We start from the raw sequence: 15,361 nt of genomic DNA, 5'->3' as shown, positions 1-15,361 counted from the left end.
GAGATCCCCAAGACGGAGAAAACTCAGACGCGTACTCTGAGAGAATGTATTTCGAACTAATGAGCGGGAGACCGACAAGTCTTCTTTGTATAGCGTTCGAGGAATTGACTGATCAAAGAAAGTGAAGAATCGATATTTTATGCAAATGTAGTTTGTTGTCGTCAAGTCGTATCAAGATCCTTCGGAATAGTCATATAAGTGGGCCAATCAGATTATCAAAGACAGAAACACCAATAACATCGACGAGTGATCGGACAATACGCGGATATAGGCAGGTAGGTAGGTGTTTGGTATCTCTGCTCTGACATATAGACATGAAACCAAATCTCACGCAAATGACTCATCACTCAACTCATGGCTTCCGAGAAAGAAGTCATGTTCAGTCAACACACTGTTGACCAGAAAAAGACCGTAACATTGGGATCACAAACGTCCAGCGGGCAAAATGAAAGATAAGTTAGGGTAACTCTTGAAACCCTTCTCTTTCTTTCCTTGCCTGTTTTAGTGTCAAGCTTCAAGTTCTTTTTGTCCTATTCCGTGCTGTGCTCAACACATCCGTACATCCGTCAAAAAACAACCCCCATCCAAAATGCTGATATTGAAAAAGGAGAGCCCCAACCTTGCATAATGGCCTATACCCAATCCATCGCAACCCCGTGTAGAGAGGTGAATATCCCTTAACGCCAAAACCCCTGGGTATGAATAATGTGATGAAACAAAGAAAAATCCCACTTTCCGTAAACATGCCGACATCAGTAGATGTTGACAATTCGGAGAGGAAGCCGAGAAGAGGGTCGTGGAGCATCGTAACAGCAGCCCCTGATCACCACTGTTGCGCCCCAACAAGCCCCTCCAGTTGTATCCCCCGCTTCGACCGCACCACAACCCAACCCGCCCTACGGCGAACTATTCCCACTCTTCCTCTCCGCACTCTCCTCCCTCTTCTCCTCCTTCTTGTCTGTCTTGTCCTTCTTCCCAAACAAAAAATTCCTCCCCTTCTCCGCCCACCCCAGTTCCGACTCGCTCTTTTCATTCTTCTTGTGGCCATGGCCAGCTTGTCTCTCGCGCTCGGCCTCCTTCTCCTTTTCCTTTTCCTTTTCCTTATTCTCCTTATTCTCCTTGTGACTTCCGCCATTATGTGTCCTTGACGGGTGCAGCAGGTTATGCAAATGCAGGTGGTTCTCGTCTTCCTTGTCAATGGCAGTGGCTCCCGAGTGGCCAGCCTTTTGGGCTTCGCGAGCAGCTTGCGCGTCTTCGGCCGTGAATACATTGCCGGTGCCGCCGCGGCCGATGTGGGTGGCGCCGAAGGAGTCGCGGCGGACAACACTGTTGTAAGAGGAAAGTTAGCAGATTGTTGAGATGGGGGAGACATGGGTAGGGAATTGTAAAACGTACGGCTCAACATCCTGCCTCCTCCTCGTCTCAACGGGATCCGAGTTCTTGGCCATGTTACCGTTGCCGCCGCGGCCGGTCGTCACCATGGCTGTCTTGAGAGTGGGTGTTTGTAGGTCTTCGGGCTGGATGCGGGGGGACTTGGAGCTGTCGACAATGTTGCCGGCGCCGCCGCGGCCTGATGATTGCATGTGGGCTGTCATTGTGTTGATATCGGTTGTGTTGTTTATGGTATAAATTGCCAAAGTTGAGTGGTTGGGTTAAAGTTTGGACGACACAGGAGACGATCACGCCTTAGACACTGTCTCTGACGTAGAAGAAGAAGCTAGGGGCCAGTCGGGTTGTTTGTTGTATTGTCTTTTATGTAGATCGTCACGAGAAGGGTTGACGATTGGAGGTGGTGGTTGGATGGTTTGCGCCGATGTGGCTGATGTCGTTATGACTTGATGTCGTAGATGGTGAAATTGGAATTGAATGAAGAAGCCCCAACTTTGGGAATAAGATGAGTCTTATATTCGAGCGACTTTTCCTTGTTCCTGTTTTCTTGTGATTCAAGACTCTTGGATCGTCGTTTTCGGTTTCTTGTCACTGCACTGAGATGAATGTCGGCGGGGCCTGGGAGGGGTGCACGGGGTGGTCTGAGTGGGCAAAAACCCTTTCTTTTCCAAGTAGCTCAGCCCAGCGGACAGGCCGGCCGGGGGCAGGCACTGCACTGCACTGCACCTACTGCATAGCTCAGGGCACCGCATGACCAAAACGTGCTGTTGACAAGGAAACAACCACCACAGCACAACAAGGATCTTGCTTCCTCTTTGGCCACTGAAAAAAGGTCGATCACAAGCGCCCGAAAAGATTTTTTTTTTTTTTTTTTTCCTCCTTCATTCTCTGCTGAAGAGAAAATTTCAAGGGTCTCGTCCGTCTGGGCGTTGACATCACACGCACAGCCTCAAGGAATAAAGAAAAAAAAAAAAAAAAAAAAAAAAGTCCCAAAACCACGCTCGACAGGCAATCCCAGCGGAAGTGGAAATCTTCTTGATGGGACATGGGATGAGAAACAAACCCCCAACCCAAGACTCTGCAACAAACCATTCCAGGGCGGAGAACACACACGGGAGCAGGCGAGAGCCATCAATCAGCCAAGAAGATGACACCATCCAGCAGATGATGTGCTCCGTCCAACGAAAGAGATTCCTGTTACGTACACAAGCATGACTTGATGGGTTGGTGTTGATCGATGGGGCGGGCAGCTGGGCAGTCCAGTATAGCTTGGGATTCGCCGACTGGTGCGCCGGTGAGTGATGTTTTGATCTTGATAAGAGCGAGGAATCGGTCAATGTCCTCGTTGATAGAGGATTCGAAATGAAGTCGTCATCACAAGGAACCCGCGTACGGAAAGGAAAGGCCATGTTGATAGCGATACCGAAGAGGAACCTGGCGGGGCCGGGCCTAGCCGAGTAAACCCCGGCGACGGAGACCACCGCTTGGGCCGACCTTGTGGCGGCAGAGGGTCCGCGAGCTCATCATGGCTTTTCCGGGTCGAAAATGCGATTTCAGCCCGACCGTCGACTTGTCTCACGAGAACATTTCGCGACAGTTCGTGATGAGACCAAAATTCACCGTGCTGGGTCCGGTTCCTGAATGAACCTGACTCCTGTTTCTGTCTCGTGACTGTTTGGAACGGGAGATCCCAGACCTTGATTTAACCCCATGGATTTACCCGATTCACCCTTATTTCTGGGAAGACATACATAACGCCGCACAGATGGGATTCTGTGCCTCAACCACTCGTTCCAAATGATGGGTCAAACATGCTTTCCACGTTTTTTTGTTTTTCTTTCCCCTTTTCCTTTTCTTCCTTCTTCGATACGATGGGATTTCGCACACGGGACCTTACTCCCTGGATCACCTGTTTGGATAGTCATCACCAAACAAACTGCGCAACAACAACGACACACACAAGCATTGTTTGTGCCTGTCGAGATATATCTCAGTGACGTATGCCATGGCACCTTTTTGCCATGCTTTCTTTTATCTCGTTGATCTCCCGAAATCTCAAAATGTGCCACTATCTGACATGCTGGCTGATCTTGCTTTACACTAGACATTTACACTACTAGGAAATGAGGCCAAGAGCTTTATCTCGTTGATCTATCAAACCCCAACGGGCGATCAACTCTAATAAGGAAATGTCATGGAATCAATGTTAACACAAAGAACAACAACACCAAAGACCTAGTCTTATCAGCAACTGCCTAAGCGCAGTGATTCTTACTTGGCAGTGGAGCAAAAACTAATAATAATGATAATAATTATTGAGTGTCTGACTTTCACTGCAGCTTCCAACAGACGCGATGTCGATTTCTCCTCGGGCAAATAACCGTCACGGCATCTTCCTGGCGATGCTACACTGATCCGGTCGCAACCCGGGAAAAGTGGGGAGCAACGGCACGGGGAGCAACGGCACGGGTACTTAGTGCCTGGCATAGCGGTATCCGGAATCGGGACTTGCTCCACTAAAACGGCCGGCCGGGTGGGACCGAGTCGAACTCCGACTTGGTCCGTTACGGCTTCCGTACAGCGATTTACACAACAAGTAGTTATATTGGGGGAGATTTAGATAGACTCACTTCATTCTTCAACTTGTTTTTCCTTTTTCCTTCTTTCCCTTTTTTTTGTGTGTGTTCCTTTACACATCGGCTTCATCGTCCACACCTCTGGTCATTATTTTCCCTACGAATGCAACTCCGAAAATTGACTGCGACAGCAACGAGTTCAGTGTGTCATAAAAAGCGGATGCTTGGAACAAATGTAAAATTGGAATTCTATTACATTCTCGAGGTACTATCTCGATCAGCCTTTTTCTTTCGTATCTCATGATACGAGCTACATCGATATTAGGCAACTATGGAAGAGTGGAATTGCGGACGTAAAAGTCCCGGGAGAAGAGCGGAAACGGGTGTATCCAATATTTGGTCCATTTTGTCCGCCTTGTCTCTTTATGCTTCCCGTCATTGCTATGTTCAATTCCTTTACGATGTACCATACTGGACAGCCAGAAATATACATGGTTTCACCTCTAACCTTGCACCTCTTGACACTCAATAACCACGTATCTCTTTCCAAAGAATCAAATAAGTATTGGATGTTTGCAATCCACTTGATTGTCCAACATTCAACATATCATCATCACGTTCATCTTGAATAAAACAAGAGGAACCCTCAACTCAACCACTTACCCCTTCCCCCCTCAAGCCCCCAAGACCCGGAAGCTCACAAGGAAACCACTTTCCCGTCATCCCAATCAAACCTCCCCTCCCCTTGCCCCCCCCTCCCCTCCCCTTTTCTCACCACCATCAGCACTTTCCAGTCTCACCTCCGCCCTCACCTCTCCGCCCTCAACCCCCCCTTTTCGACTTCGATTCTCTCGGTTCTCTCCCAAAAACCTAATTCCAGCCCTAGTCTAGTCCTCGACAGGCAGTTCCAGTCCCTCGAACCAGATCTTTCCAAGACTCCAACCCTGTTCGGCACCACCAAATATACATCTTCCACCATCACCACCTACGGAGCGGAGACACGCGCGATCCCACTTTATTTTTACTTCCCAAAACCTCCTCCTGTGCTAGCCTAGGTATGTTGTTCGTCATGTAATGTATCAGACAGGCAGACATCGACGGTTCGCAAAACGGGTATCGGCTGTGTTTGGTAACCCATTGGGGGTTTGTTTATCCATTATCGTGACAGAGACAGGGGAGAAAATAAGGGGAGGAGGATAAGATTGGTCGATTGGAGAAGCCTAGGTAGAGGTATCGAGTAAGGTGGATGAGATGGTCATTTTAGAGATCACGGACACCAGGTTATGTATGAGTCGGAGGCGGGTTGTGATGATGGTGCTTGGTGTGTGAACGTACCTAGTTTTTGAGGCAAAAGAAGGTGATGATGACGGAGGTCGTGCTTGTAAGAAGGATGTAAGCCTCGAAGATGGACGTGGTGATAATGTTCGAGACATCTAACAACTTTAATCATAATGAGAATAAGTAGAGATATAAGTTACAAGGAAGCCTTATGGTATCCTTGCCCGCCTACTTGGTGAACCTTAGACTTACTAGGTACTTACGTACAGTCACTACAGCTGGGACCATCAACCATCAACCACACTACCACACAGTCTACCCCGTGCCTTCCACTCAGGATCCTTCACGGGTGCAAACACTATAGCATCGGATGAAATCACCAACTGGCCCGCCTGCCGCCTGCCGCCTGCCGCCTGAGCCTCGCCGCACTTGCCATTGATAAAGGGCCAAGCCAGGCCCAGTTAGCAGGATCTCCACGAGACCAGATTAACTCAACTGGTCCCATTGAGGGTCTCTTCAGTGTGCCGTACCACCCCCCGGTCCACGAAGAGGTCCCGCGTTCGAGTCGGTTGCGCGTCGCGGTTTCTTCGAGCAAGGCTTGGGTTATCGGATGTCGACACGTGCCTCCGTCATCGCTCCCGAAGAGAAAGGAAAGGAGTTTGGTGGCTTTGTAGTATTTTTTCTCTTCATTCCTCTTTTTATTTTTTTGAATTCTTTGTTGATTCTTTTCTAATTTTTATTATTATTATTTGATTTTGTTGTCTTTCTTTCCATTCATCATCGTCTTTGCCACCACGTGCCTCACTCAAATGGGTTTGGCATTCGGCCGTTACTCAACCCTTAGGTGGTCAACTGAAGAGGTAAATTAGTGGAAATGCGTGATGATTGCCACAGAGCTGCGAGACCTGGGCCTGTTTACAGGTAGTCAGGTCATCCCAAAGGAAAGTACGGAAAGCCAGAAACGGGACGGGTGTAGCCTTATGAGCAAGTACTGTGTCGGGCTACTGTTCCTCTGCTTGAATCAAGGAAAGTGCTTACAAACAGATAACGTATGTACCACAGTCGGGAGTGATGAGGAATAGGGAAGCATTCAGGGACAGACAATAACTAGCCATGTCCAACCATCATCGGGTTGTCAGCATTCACTGCCATGTCTCCCGTGTGTGCCAAATTTCCCACACGAGCAAGACGCCCCGAGTGTGTCCGTCTCTGGGTGTCGCTTCCTCGTTCCGAGTCCCCGAGCATGTCATAAAGATTGGCGAGCCCTGTCGTTTATTGGCTCTGGGGTAGGCTTGTGCTGCTGTATGAGGGTGTCATGTTATCCGAGACACTACCTCTTGGTGACCCGTCTATGCCTTGATGAGCGCTAGACTTTCTGCCACGCCCGCCAGTCATGTATTGCGGTCACTTCAAGTAGGTTCTGGCATCCCATATCGTAGTCACATATAGCCTAGTCCATGAGGAATGGCCGTCCCTCCATCGCCATGTTCTACTGTTTTGGGAAAGCACATCGTATGGCATACCCAATGTTCAGGCAGGACGGAGCGGATTACCTGGTTCGTTGGCAGCCATGGTAAGGCGGGAATGGTCCATTGGGTGGCGATGCTTCTCTAGTCACCCTTATCCATATGAGCATCATATCGGTACTGATGCTGGGCCTTGGTGATGGCCCCAGATCCGGTACGTCATGAATCCATGCCCCTCTCGGGTGTTCCATTGCTGAACGCTTGAGGTCGTGACTGCAGACATGACCAAAAGTAACATCGGAATGGTGAGCCACGAGGGTTTATGAGCCCATGTCTCTCCATAACCGCCCGGGGCTCCAAACCCCGCACCTTTGTCAATGCCGTTGGCTACCCGTGTGTCCATTTGATAGTGACGCTGACAGGATGATTTGATGCGACCATTCCCGATACCATGTACCCACGTCTGGTCCCTTCCGGGGGCCATTAGTTGGGTTGCTGAAGGGAGGGGGCCTCTTTGCAGAGAGCAGCTGCCTCAGAAGCAGAGTAACACTGCTTCCAGACAAGATCTTACATTGCCTTGACAAAAGTACGGGGTGGGAAAGTCCCATGCCCGGCGGTTACCAAACTTGCCGTCTATGCAATCTTGCGGTTGTGATGACGGCATGACAAGGACTCAACCTCCGGCTCGAAGATTGTGACGGACGGTCTGGTATCTACCCCTTGCTTGATGTACCAGTACAGACACACAAAGAGGGTGTTGGTGGTGATGCTTGGATTTTATCCCAAAGCAGTTTGCTGCAAAATCGGAAGTCAGCTTCATGCTTTGTCTTGGTGAAGGTGATGGGAGAAAGGGTGGAGTTGCACCACACGGTACACGGTGTGTCAACTCAGGGGAACAAACACTCATCGGTTGCCTGGCAGCGCGAACTGGTAATAAGACGATAAAGTAGCAGTAGCAACCTGAGGTGGGCTCGCATGAATAATACCCTGTGTTGTTTACATGCCCTTGGTTCGGATGGTCTCGTGATGGTCCTGACTCTTTGCGAGGGTTAAGATGACTGTCGACAAGAATAAAGGTGTGATGTCTCGTTGTTTTTGGTAGAGTGAGTGAGTAAAAGCGCGCTACAGCTGTTTCATCGACGACCTACGCATGAATGCACACGGATGCAGAACGTCTGGAAGCCTTCCTCATGGATCTTAGCGAGCCAAGTAAACAAATTAAAAGGGGAATGGGAATAATGGAATGTCCCAGCCTGAAACAGACAAACAAACAAACAACCAAATATAAACCAGATCCCAAGGGCCATCGAATATTCTTCGAAGATGATCAGCTTCCACTCTCACCCACGCAAGGTTTCATGCGCACGGTCTCGGTTTGTCGCATGAGGCGCCATTCAGACATGCTGGACGTTCGGTTGTGTAATTGAATGGTGGTGATGTTGGATCCCTGCGATAAAATGACCGAGGCCTGACTGAAGACTGCAATTCGAGAAGAGCTTAGTAATCAGAAGTAACGCGAAGAATGGTTGGGTATCAGAGGTTCAGTTCGCGATGGTCACAGTGCCGGTTTATGGGGGAACCAACTTGAAGTCCGAGGTTGTCAAGTGGAAGGTCTGCTGAAGACACTCGACTGAGCGTTGACCAAAGAAAATATTTCAAAAAGCCAAAAGAGGGGAGCTCAAGGCCAACGAATCCTGCTAGTCCCTTGATCGTCCATTCTCGGAACCAATTTTTTCTTTTTTTTCATTTGTCATTTCCAGTCTGCTTAGAAAAACTGAAGAGCAAACAATTCGGGAAAGAATGACCTCGAGGTAGGTAGAGCTGCCCTCTGCTTTTTCCATTTGATACCGTCTGTGCGCACCTTTCAGTATTAAATGCTTAGTCTGAAGAGAAACAACCCCACCTTACCAAACTCAAACCACACTGTGACTTTTTGGTTGTTCTAATTTCTAGGTAGTCACTTCATCCTTTCATCAACCGGATCGTGACATTCCCGTTGCGGCTCATTAAACCTCTTGTTCACGTGCGAGTGTCAATCGCCGTGTACTCTTATGACTTTGCCTTTACAAGCGATCCAGGTCCTGAGTATCTCGGGGTGTCTAGCAGTTGCATAAACTCAAGACTCACCGTCGTGGTATCAGTCAGACTCACGAGACGCAATGCTTGTGACAAGGGAGTGTGGATTGTGAAAGGAGGAGCGCGCCTGCAGACGGCCAGTATAAGTCGTGGCTCGACATATAGCCTTCCCCAGCAAGGATCCTCGTCGAGATGTCCATTTGACTGTCGCTCTCCACCATCCTACCTGTCTGTACCTGTCTCACTCTTGCTGACGAGGCACGGGAGCGGAGACTTGCAGTCAAGGCACAATACCGCAATGCGGTGGGATTCTGACAAGTCGATAGATGTCATCTGTGCCTCGCCCGCGGAAACGGTATGCCCTCTCCGACCATGCTGTCCGACTCGTTGCAGACCCGGCTTCCGCCGCCCGGGAAGTTACCGCGCACGGCACGGACCCGCTCCCCTCTCTGGCGACTCGGTAGGTCAAGACAGGTCGACTGTCGAAGAAACTCGTTGGGATATCTCAATGTGTGGGTGTGAGCTGGCCAAGGGGAAAGCGAGCGGGACTCTATTGCCATCAGCCCTTACATTACACCATCTTGTGACGGCATACCAAGCCTTGGACTCGTTCACACATCAGTCTCCCATTTCAGCCTCCAATTTCGGGCCAGAAAAGGGCAACACATGCACAGGGAGCGGAAACATTGTCAGCCGAGCTTGGTAACTCTACGCCTGATAGCACTACAAGGGTATGGCGGGGCACGAGACAGGAAAGGTAGGTCTTGCCGACCGTTACGTCGACATTTATGCCTACAGCAGGCAAGTAAAGACGAAGTCGCGGCTAACGCCTAGGCATGATGGCCGCTGCCTGTCTACCTCTACCTACAATGTGCTGATGTATCTCTCCATAGAGGTAAAAACTGAGCTTATCACAGGGAAATCTGCAAACGACCTTGGACTGCCGGCATCCCATCTCAGCGGTTGAGGAAGACCTGTCATTGACGATGGACCCCCGGTAACGGCCCAGTGGCCGTACCTAGACTAATTACATATACAAGTTGTGCGATTGTTACATTCTACTGTACGCTTTCTCTGGGTGGTAGGGCAGTCTGGTGAGGTATCCCGTCTGAATTCCGTCTTGCGCACACCACCACCCACCCCCTGTCCAGTTGCTGGCTGTTCACTGCTGCTACCATAGCACAAAACAGGACGAGTTGAAATCGAAATGGCTGCTGTCTATCACATACACAGTCCCGAGCCACAGCTTGAGCATGACAGATGAAGGGCCGCTACCTTGGTGAGGTGACAGACGCAATTCCAGGTACCGAATGAAGGATCAGCTACCTCTCCTCTTCATGCAAACCCTTCAGCTATACCTACACTGCACCAACACATGCTACGGAGCGCTGCTTTTCTCGATTACACCCGGGGCCAAGATGCTTGTGCTCCTTGATCATTCGCAAGTGTCCGTGAGCATGTTGCGACGACAACATGGTCGCCCGATATTCAAACAAGGCTCCTTGCCTGGTGGTCGCCATACGCCGGTGGCCTAGTCTAGTAGCCGTTTTGAGCTCTAGTGGCATTCGTTTGCGGGCGTCAACGAGCTATAGGGTAGGTTTGGGAAATATACGACAATTATAGAACTACATATACACAAGCTCTATTATACAATGACCCGCAATAGCTGCCAAATACCAAGATTGGACCTTGCATTTCCAGGAACGAACAACACGTTAAACTTGACGGGAGATTGGGAATCGACTATCCCAAGGCTTCTGCGGCTGATGAGCTAACATGCCGTGGACTCCCGTCTGACGAACGGGCGTTTGCACAGTACCATATGTATCACATAGCCGACGGCAGTGGCCAGGAGCCCGGCAGCGGACTTGACTGCTTGTCAACATTCGATTTCCCGCCGTCTGGACAGGTATGACCTCTAGAGGTACCCAAACCGCTACAACGTCAGACAGGGGTAGACCTCATAATCACAACAGCGAGATACAAAACGGACAGGCAGCGGTATCCCTTCCTCCCTACACAGTAGAAGGCTCCAATGCCTGTGTTCAACAGCTGTACAAACGCCAAGTACCGTCTAGGTGGTGTATAGAACCAGGGCGGCTGAGTGCGTGTCGGAGACTTCTTGAAATGATTGCATGGACGGTGCAGCTTCAACAGACGGGAGTGTACAGGGCAGTAGGTATGTACCTCTACCTCCAACCTAAGGCACAACTGCGAAATGCGCGAAACTGCCCAATGAGAGGGCCCGGAGGCAATACTGGAACTGAATGAACTCAAGAGCGACGGGACACCAAAAGCTTGTGAGAACTGAAGAGCTCCACACGTACCAGGGCAGGCCTTACGTTACCTCTACATACCTTGCTCCACTAGGAGACCCTGGCCAGCTACCTAGTACCTGCCATTCTGGGGAAGCAACCTCGCTTTCACGGGCGGGCAGTTCACAGGGCGGACAGTTCCCTCACACACCCAAGTCAAGGGAACCTCTCGAGCACACACAGACACCGACATGACACGGCCTCGCGGGGGGGATTCAAGGGTACCATAGTGAGCAAGGCCATTGACGAGAAGTAAATTGGCAAACCTACCGAGGTATCTTCTTTTCTCGGAAGAGTCGAGCAAGTTACTTCAAAGCATCTACATCAAGGCATATTCACGAGGCGCAAATAACACATGCCTCACTTCAAGTTGCTCCTCTCTCTTTCAAGTCAGTAAGGTCACTTCCACCTTGAAACCCGCCTTGGATAAAGTCGACAAACTTTTCTCGGACCCGACCCATTCGCCTTCGTCATCGTCATCTCACTACAGGTTCAGGCTGGCCTGACTCTGTCAAATCATCATCCAGCATTCCATGACCCTCCCCTCCCCTCCCGTTACATACTGCATTCCCGACTCCCGTCAGCCTGGACTGGACTGGACTGTCTGTTGCTAAGTACCTAAAGGTGCCCCACGCGGCTGCCGTTCCTTCGGTGCCACTGACCGAACCCGCCCGCCCCTCATCCACTCACCACTCGCGGCTCTCCACAAAACCCCATCTCCAACCCATCAGAGAGGTACCGCAACAGCTCCAGCTCCAGGGTTCCTGAACTTCCTGACAACTTGAGCGATCAACATTGTGTAGTGTACCTTTCCCTTGATTGCTCGCTTGCCCTTCCCCAAGATCTGTCGTCTGCACTTTTTATTGTCCTGTTTGGACGAAGGAAATAACAAAAGCTCTTGTACGCCCACGCCCCTTGCGCCCACACAATATCAACCGTGGTTCAGCTTCTCTTGGTTTGGTTAAAGACAAAAAAAGACCCCTCCGACTTTTTAGTTTCTAGAACCGGACTCGAGTCCGCTTCAGCTTCCAGGATTAACTACCCACCTATCCACCTACCGACCTAGCGCCGACAAGAAGCAACAGATAGCTCTAGGTCGTTGTAGCCAGATTGGAGACAGAAAACAAAAGGGAACAGACAAAAAAGATGCAACCGTACACTTCAAACCTACCGCACCAGCTGCCGCCCGACCACGGCTATCACCACGATCCTCACGCGACTCCATATCCCCCGCGTCATCACCAATTGCAGCAGCAACACCAGCTCCCCTCCATGGGCCCTCCCAGCGCGCCACCGCCGCACCATACAAACCCATACCAAGATCCCACCATGTCCGGCTCTGCGTCGTCGGTTCCTCCTCATGCTCCCCCCGGCCCCGGTGGTTCTAGTCACGGCGATGGAAGCGGCCACGCCGGCCAATTACAATCAACCCCGCCATCCCACCAGCAGCTACACGAACGAGCGCCCTTGACGGCCGAGGAAAGGATGCAGCAGGAGCAAAACTTGAAGCCATACTCGGGGACCGACAGTCAGGGGAGGATGTATTCGTGAGTTTTGACCTACATACAGCCAACCCTTGGTTCCGGCGATCTTTCCGTTTGCGATCGGCGGTGTCAGCGACAGAGGAGAGGGAGCCAAAAGACAAGAGACATAAAAGACAGCAGGGCTAACCCGGTCTCATCCCATGCCGTAGGCTCGAAGTTGTGCAACAACCACAACGTGCACGAATGTGTGGTTTTGGTGATAAGGTATGGATGGCTTGCTTATGTCTGGCTGTTGCTGGCTGCTGGCACATTGCACATGGGCACTCACACATTCGGTCCCTCCAACCAGTGTAGCCTGTTGCGTTGTGTTTCGCTCTAGAACAAACAGATTGATCGGTGGCTTACAGCTGACATGGAATAACAGGATCGAAGACCCATCACACCCCCTCCTTGTGTTAAGCTGATTATTAGAGACGCGAAAACCGGGAAAGAGATTGATTGCAAGTTAGTAACTTTTGTCTCTGAACCACTACAGCTGATAATGACTGACATGGATGTTACAGTGAAATCGAATACTCAATGTTCATCTGCAACGTCAGCCTATACACAGAAGACGCCCTAAAGGAAGTAAACCTCGTCCGACACACGACCTCAACGCCCTCCATCTCGTCTACCACTCCAGCTTCGTATGCCTCCCTCGAGCAAACAACGCCCGCTTATTCGCATATTCTGCCGTCGAATCGAGATGTGGGCTATGGGCATCACCAGGGGATGTCATACCAAGGGAACCCGGGCATGAATCCGTATGATATGCAGACAAGTCCTTACCACGGTATGCGTGCGGCCCCTGATTCCGCGACATTTTACAGCAAGTGCTAACAATGACACCAGCTGGCTTTGTAAACGGCAACCCCTATGGCGCCCCCGCCCCCTCACACTATCAATACAACCAACCACTTCCACCCCAGCCCGGGCCTTACGGCGCCCCGCGAGGTCCTTACGACCACCCAACTCAGTATGGCGGCATGCACGGTGGTGTAGGCGGACCTCTACAGCACAGGATGTCGGTCAGCAGTACTAGTGGTCAGGGCGGACAGCAGCCTCAGGGCATGTTCACGAGGAACCTGATTGGAAGCCTGGTGTGCAGCGCCTTCAGGCTGACAGATACAAACGATAAAATTGGGATTTGGTTCGTGATGCAGGACTTGAGTGTGAGGACTGAGGGTGTTTTTAGGTGTGTATTTCTGTGCTTGCTTCTCACCCCTTCGTCCCCCCCAAATATTCTTTTCCGTCTTACCACATCCCCTCTCCAGCCGGATCAGAACTGACACAACCTCAAATAGGCTCCAATTCTCCTTCGTAAACGTTGGCCTCCCCACCCCCCTTCCTTCAGGGTCATCCGGCTCCGGCACGGGCATCAACCAATCCAAGGCTCCGATCCTCGCTTCCGTCTTCAGCGAGCCGTTCCAGGTCTTTAGCGCCAAGAAGTTCCCGGGAGTGTGCGACAGCACGGCACTCAGCAAGTGTTTTGCGACGCAGGGCATCAAGATACCCATCAGAAAGGAGGGGGCGAATAGTAAGAATAATGAGGATGATGATGATTATTAAGGCGGGGGTTTTGGATACCAGAAATGAGATGGCCATTTTGAAAAGAGGACACCGAGCAGGGCAGGGTGTGTATAAACGATCCAACGTTGATGGGAATGTTGGATGCTCGACTCACACTGCCAGTCACGTTGTCAACGCTGCCATCCGCTGCCGTCCGCTGCCGTCCGGCCCAACCTCGACGAATCACGACCAGATACGAAGAGTTTGGGAGGTACTGTGAGAAGGAGGGAGGGAAGGAAGGGGACAGGACAGGATGAAGTAGGGAGCACGAAGATGAACGAGCACGAACATTAATGATGTTTCGTGAGATGATCAACCACGAAGCGGTGTCTTTCCTCAGATAATATCTTTATCAGAAGAATATGTTGAACAGGACAGGAGATACGAAAGGCATGATTCTCCCCATGGGTTTTTTAGGACTTGGAGTATGCGAAAAGGATTGGACTGGGATGGGATGGAATGGAATCGAGCAGGTAGCTGATGGATATCATTTTTTTGTTATTCTTCTTTTCCTTTGGCTTGCCTCATTGTATTGTGTGCTAGACTCACTTTCAACATAACGCCAAATAGGGGACGTTTTTGTACATACATAACTTCGTAACTTTTTTTTATCATTTTGATCTTTCGCGTCTTTGTTTTACGAAATATCTGGCTTACACAGAAGAAGAAAGGGAGGTAAGGCGCAGGCGGCTTTTTCTTGTCTGCTTCATCTATCTACTTACTAGGTAGTTGTGTCTTGTAGTCTAGTTCTACTCGCTTACTTGGTCTAGGTCTAGGTCTAGTTCTAGGTAAAGGTACAGGTACCTAGGTAGCCAATCTCGCTTCTTCTTTACCTTCTTGTTCTTTCCCTCTCAACATCGTCGGTTTGCTTTACTTTTTATTCAATCGTTCAACATTATCATCATACATAGATAGATAGGTAGTATAGTATAGTGCCTCACCTACCTGCCTTAGCAAAGGTACCTACCTACCTACCTACCAATGTATCGACCGCCACCTTTTAGTTCCAGACCAAGCAACACAGAAGAAACCAACAAGAAAATCTGAAAACTAAAAATAACTGAAAAGCTGAATCAGTGAACTATGTTGATCACCACAACACTTCACACAATAATTTACTCACTCTTATTAAATACATACTACACTACACTACAGTACACTATATAATT

The 15,361-nt window shown here is 50.1% G+C and overlaps 3 protein-coding genes and 1 non-coding gene across 4 annotated transcripts; 2 read left to right on the top strand and 2 right to left on the bottom strand.

Annotated features, from left to right (window-relative positions):
• Positions 1-275: 275 nt before the first annotated feature.
• Positions 276-1,974, bottom strand: NCU02773 (hypothetical protein). Its single transcript, XM_959175.3, has 2 exons — positions 1,396-1,974; positions 276-1,326 (listed from the first exon to the last, which is right to left on the bottom strand). The coding sequence occupies exons 1-2, from the start codon at positions 1,593-1,595 to the stop codon at positions 897-899; spliced, it is 630 nt and encodes a 209-aa protein (XP_964268.1). The 5' UTR covers positions 1,596-1,974; the 3' UTR covers positions 276-896.
• A 4,137-nt stretch (positions 1,975-6,111) lies between these two features.
• On the bottom strand, positions 6,112-7,035 carry NCU14048. Its single transcript, XR_897804.1, has one exon. It is a non-coding gene; the product is annotated as a ncrg93 (non-coding RNA).
• Positions 7,036-10,258: 3,223 nt separating this feature from the next.
• NCU02774 (hypothetical protein) lies at positions 10,259-11,356 on the top strand (the record flags this gene model as incomplete). Its single annotated transcript, XM_959176.1, has 3 exons — positions 10,259-10,378; positions 10,452-10,694; positions 11,156-11,356. 3 exons carry the CDS (start codon positions 10,259-10,261, stop codon positions 11,354-11,356), a joined length of 564 nt encoding a protein of 187 aa, XP_964269.1.
• Positions 11,357-11,746: 390 nt separating this feature from the next.
• Positions 11,747-14,841, top strand: NCU02775 (hypothetical protein). Its single transcript, XM_959177.2, has 6 exons — positions 11,747-12,647; positions 12,794-12,848; positions 13,009-13,088; positions 13,148-13,416; positions 13,476-13,818; positions 13,928-14,841. The coding sequence occupies exons 1-6, from the start codon at positions 12,247-12,249 to the stop codon at positions 14,190-14,192; spliced, it is 1,413 nt and encodes a 470-aa protein (XP_964270.2). The 5' UTR covers positions 11,747-12,246; the 3' UTR covers positions 14,193-14,841.
• Positions 14,842-15,361: the final 520 nt, after the last annotated feature.

This window comes from Neurospora crassa, linkage group I (genome assembly GCF_000182925.2).
Source record: "Neurospora crassa OR74A linkage group I, whole genome shotgun sequence".
In the NCBI taxonomy this organism is placed as follows: domain Eukaryota; kingdom Fungi; phylum Ascomycota; class Sordariomycetes; order Sordariales; family Sordariaceae; genus Neurospora; species Neurospora crassa.
Note: the sequence above shows the minus strand (reverse complement) of the source record. Positions and strands in the feature narration are given on the sequence as shown.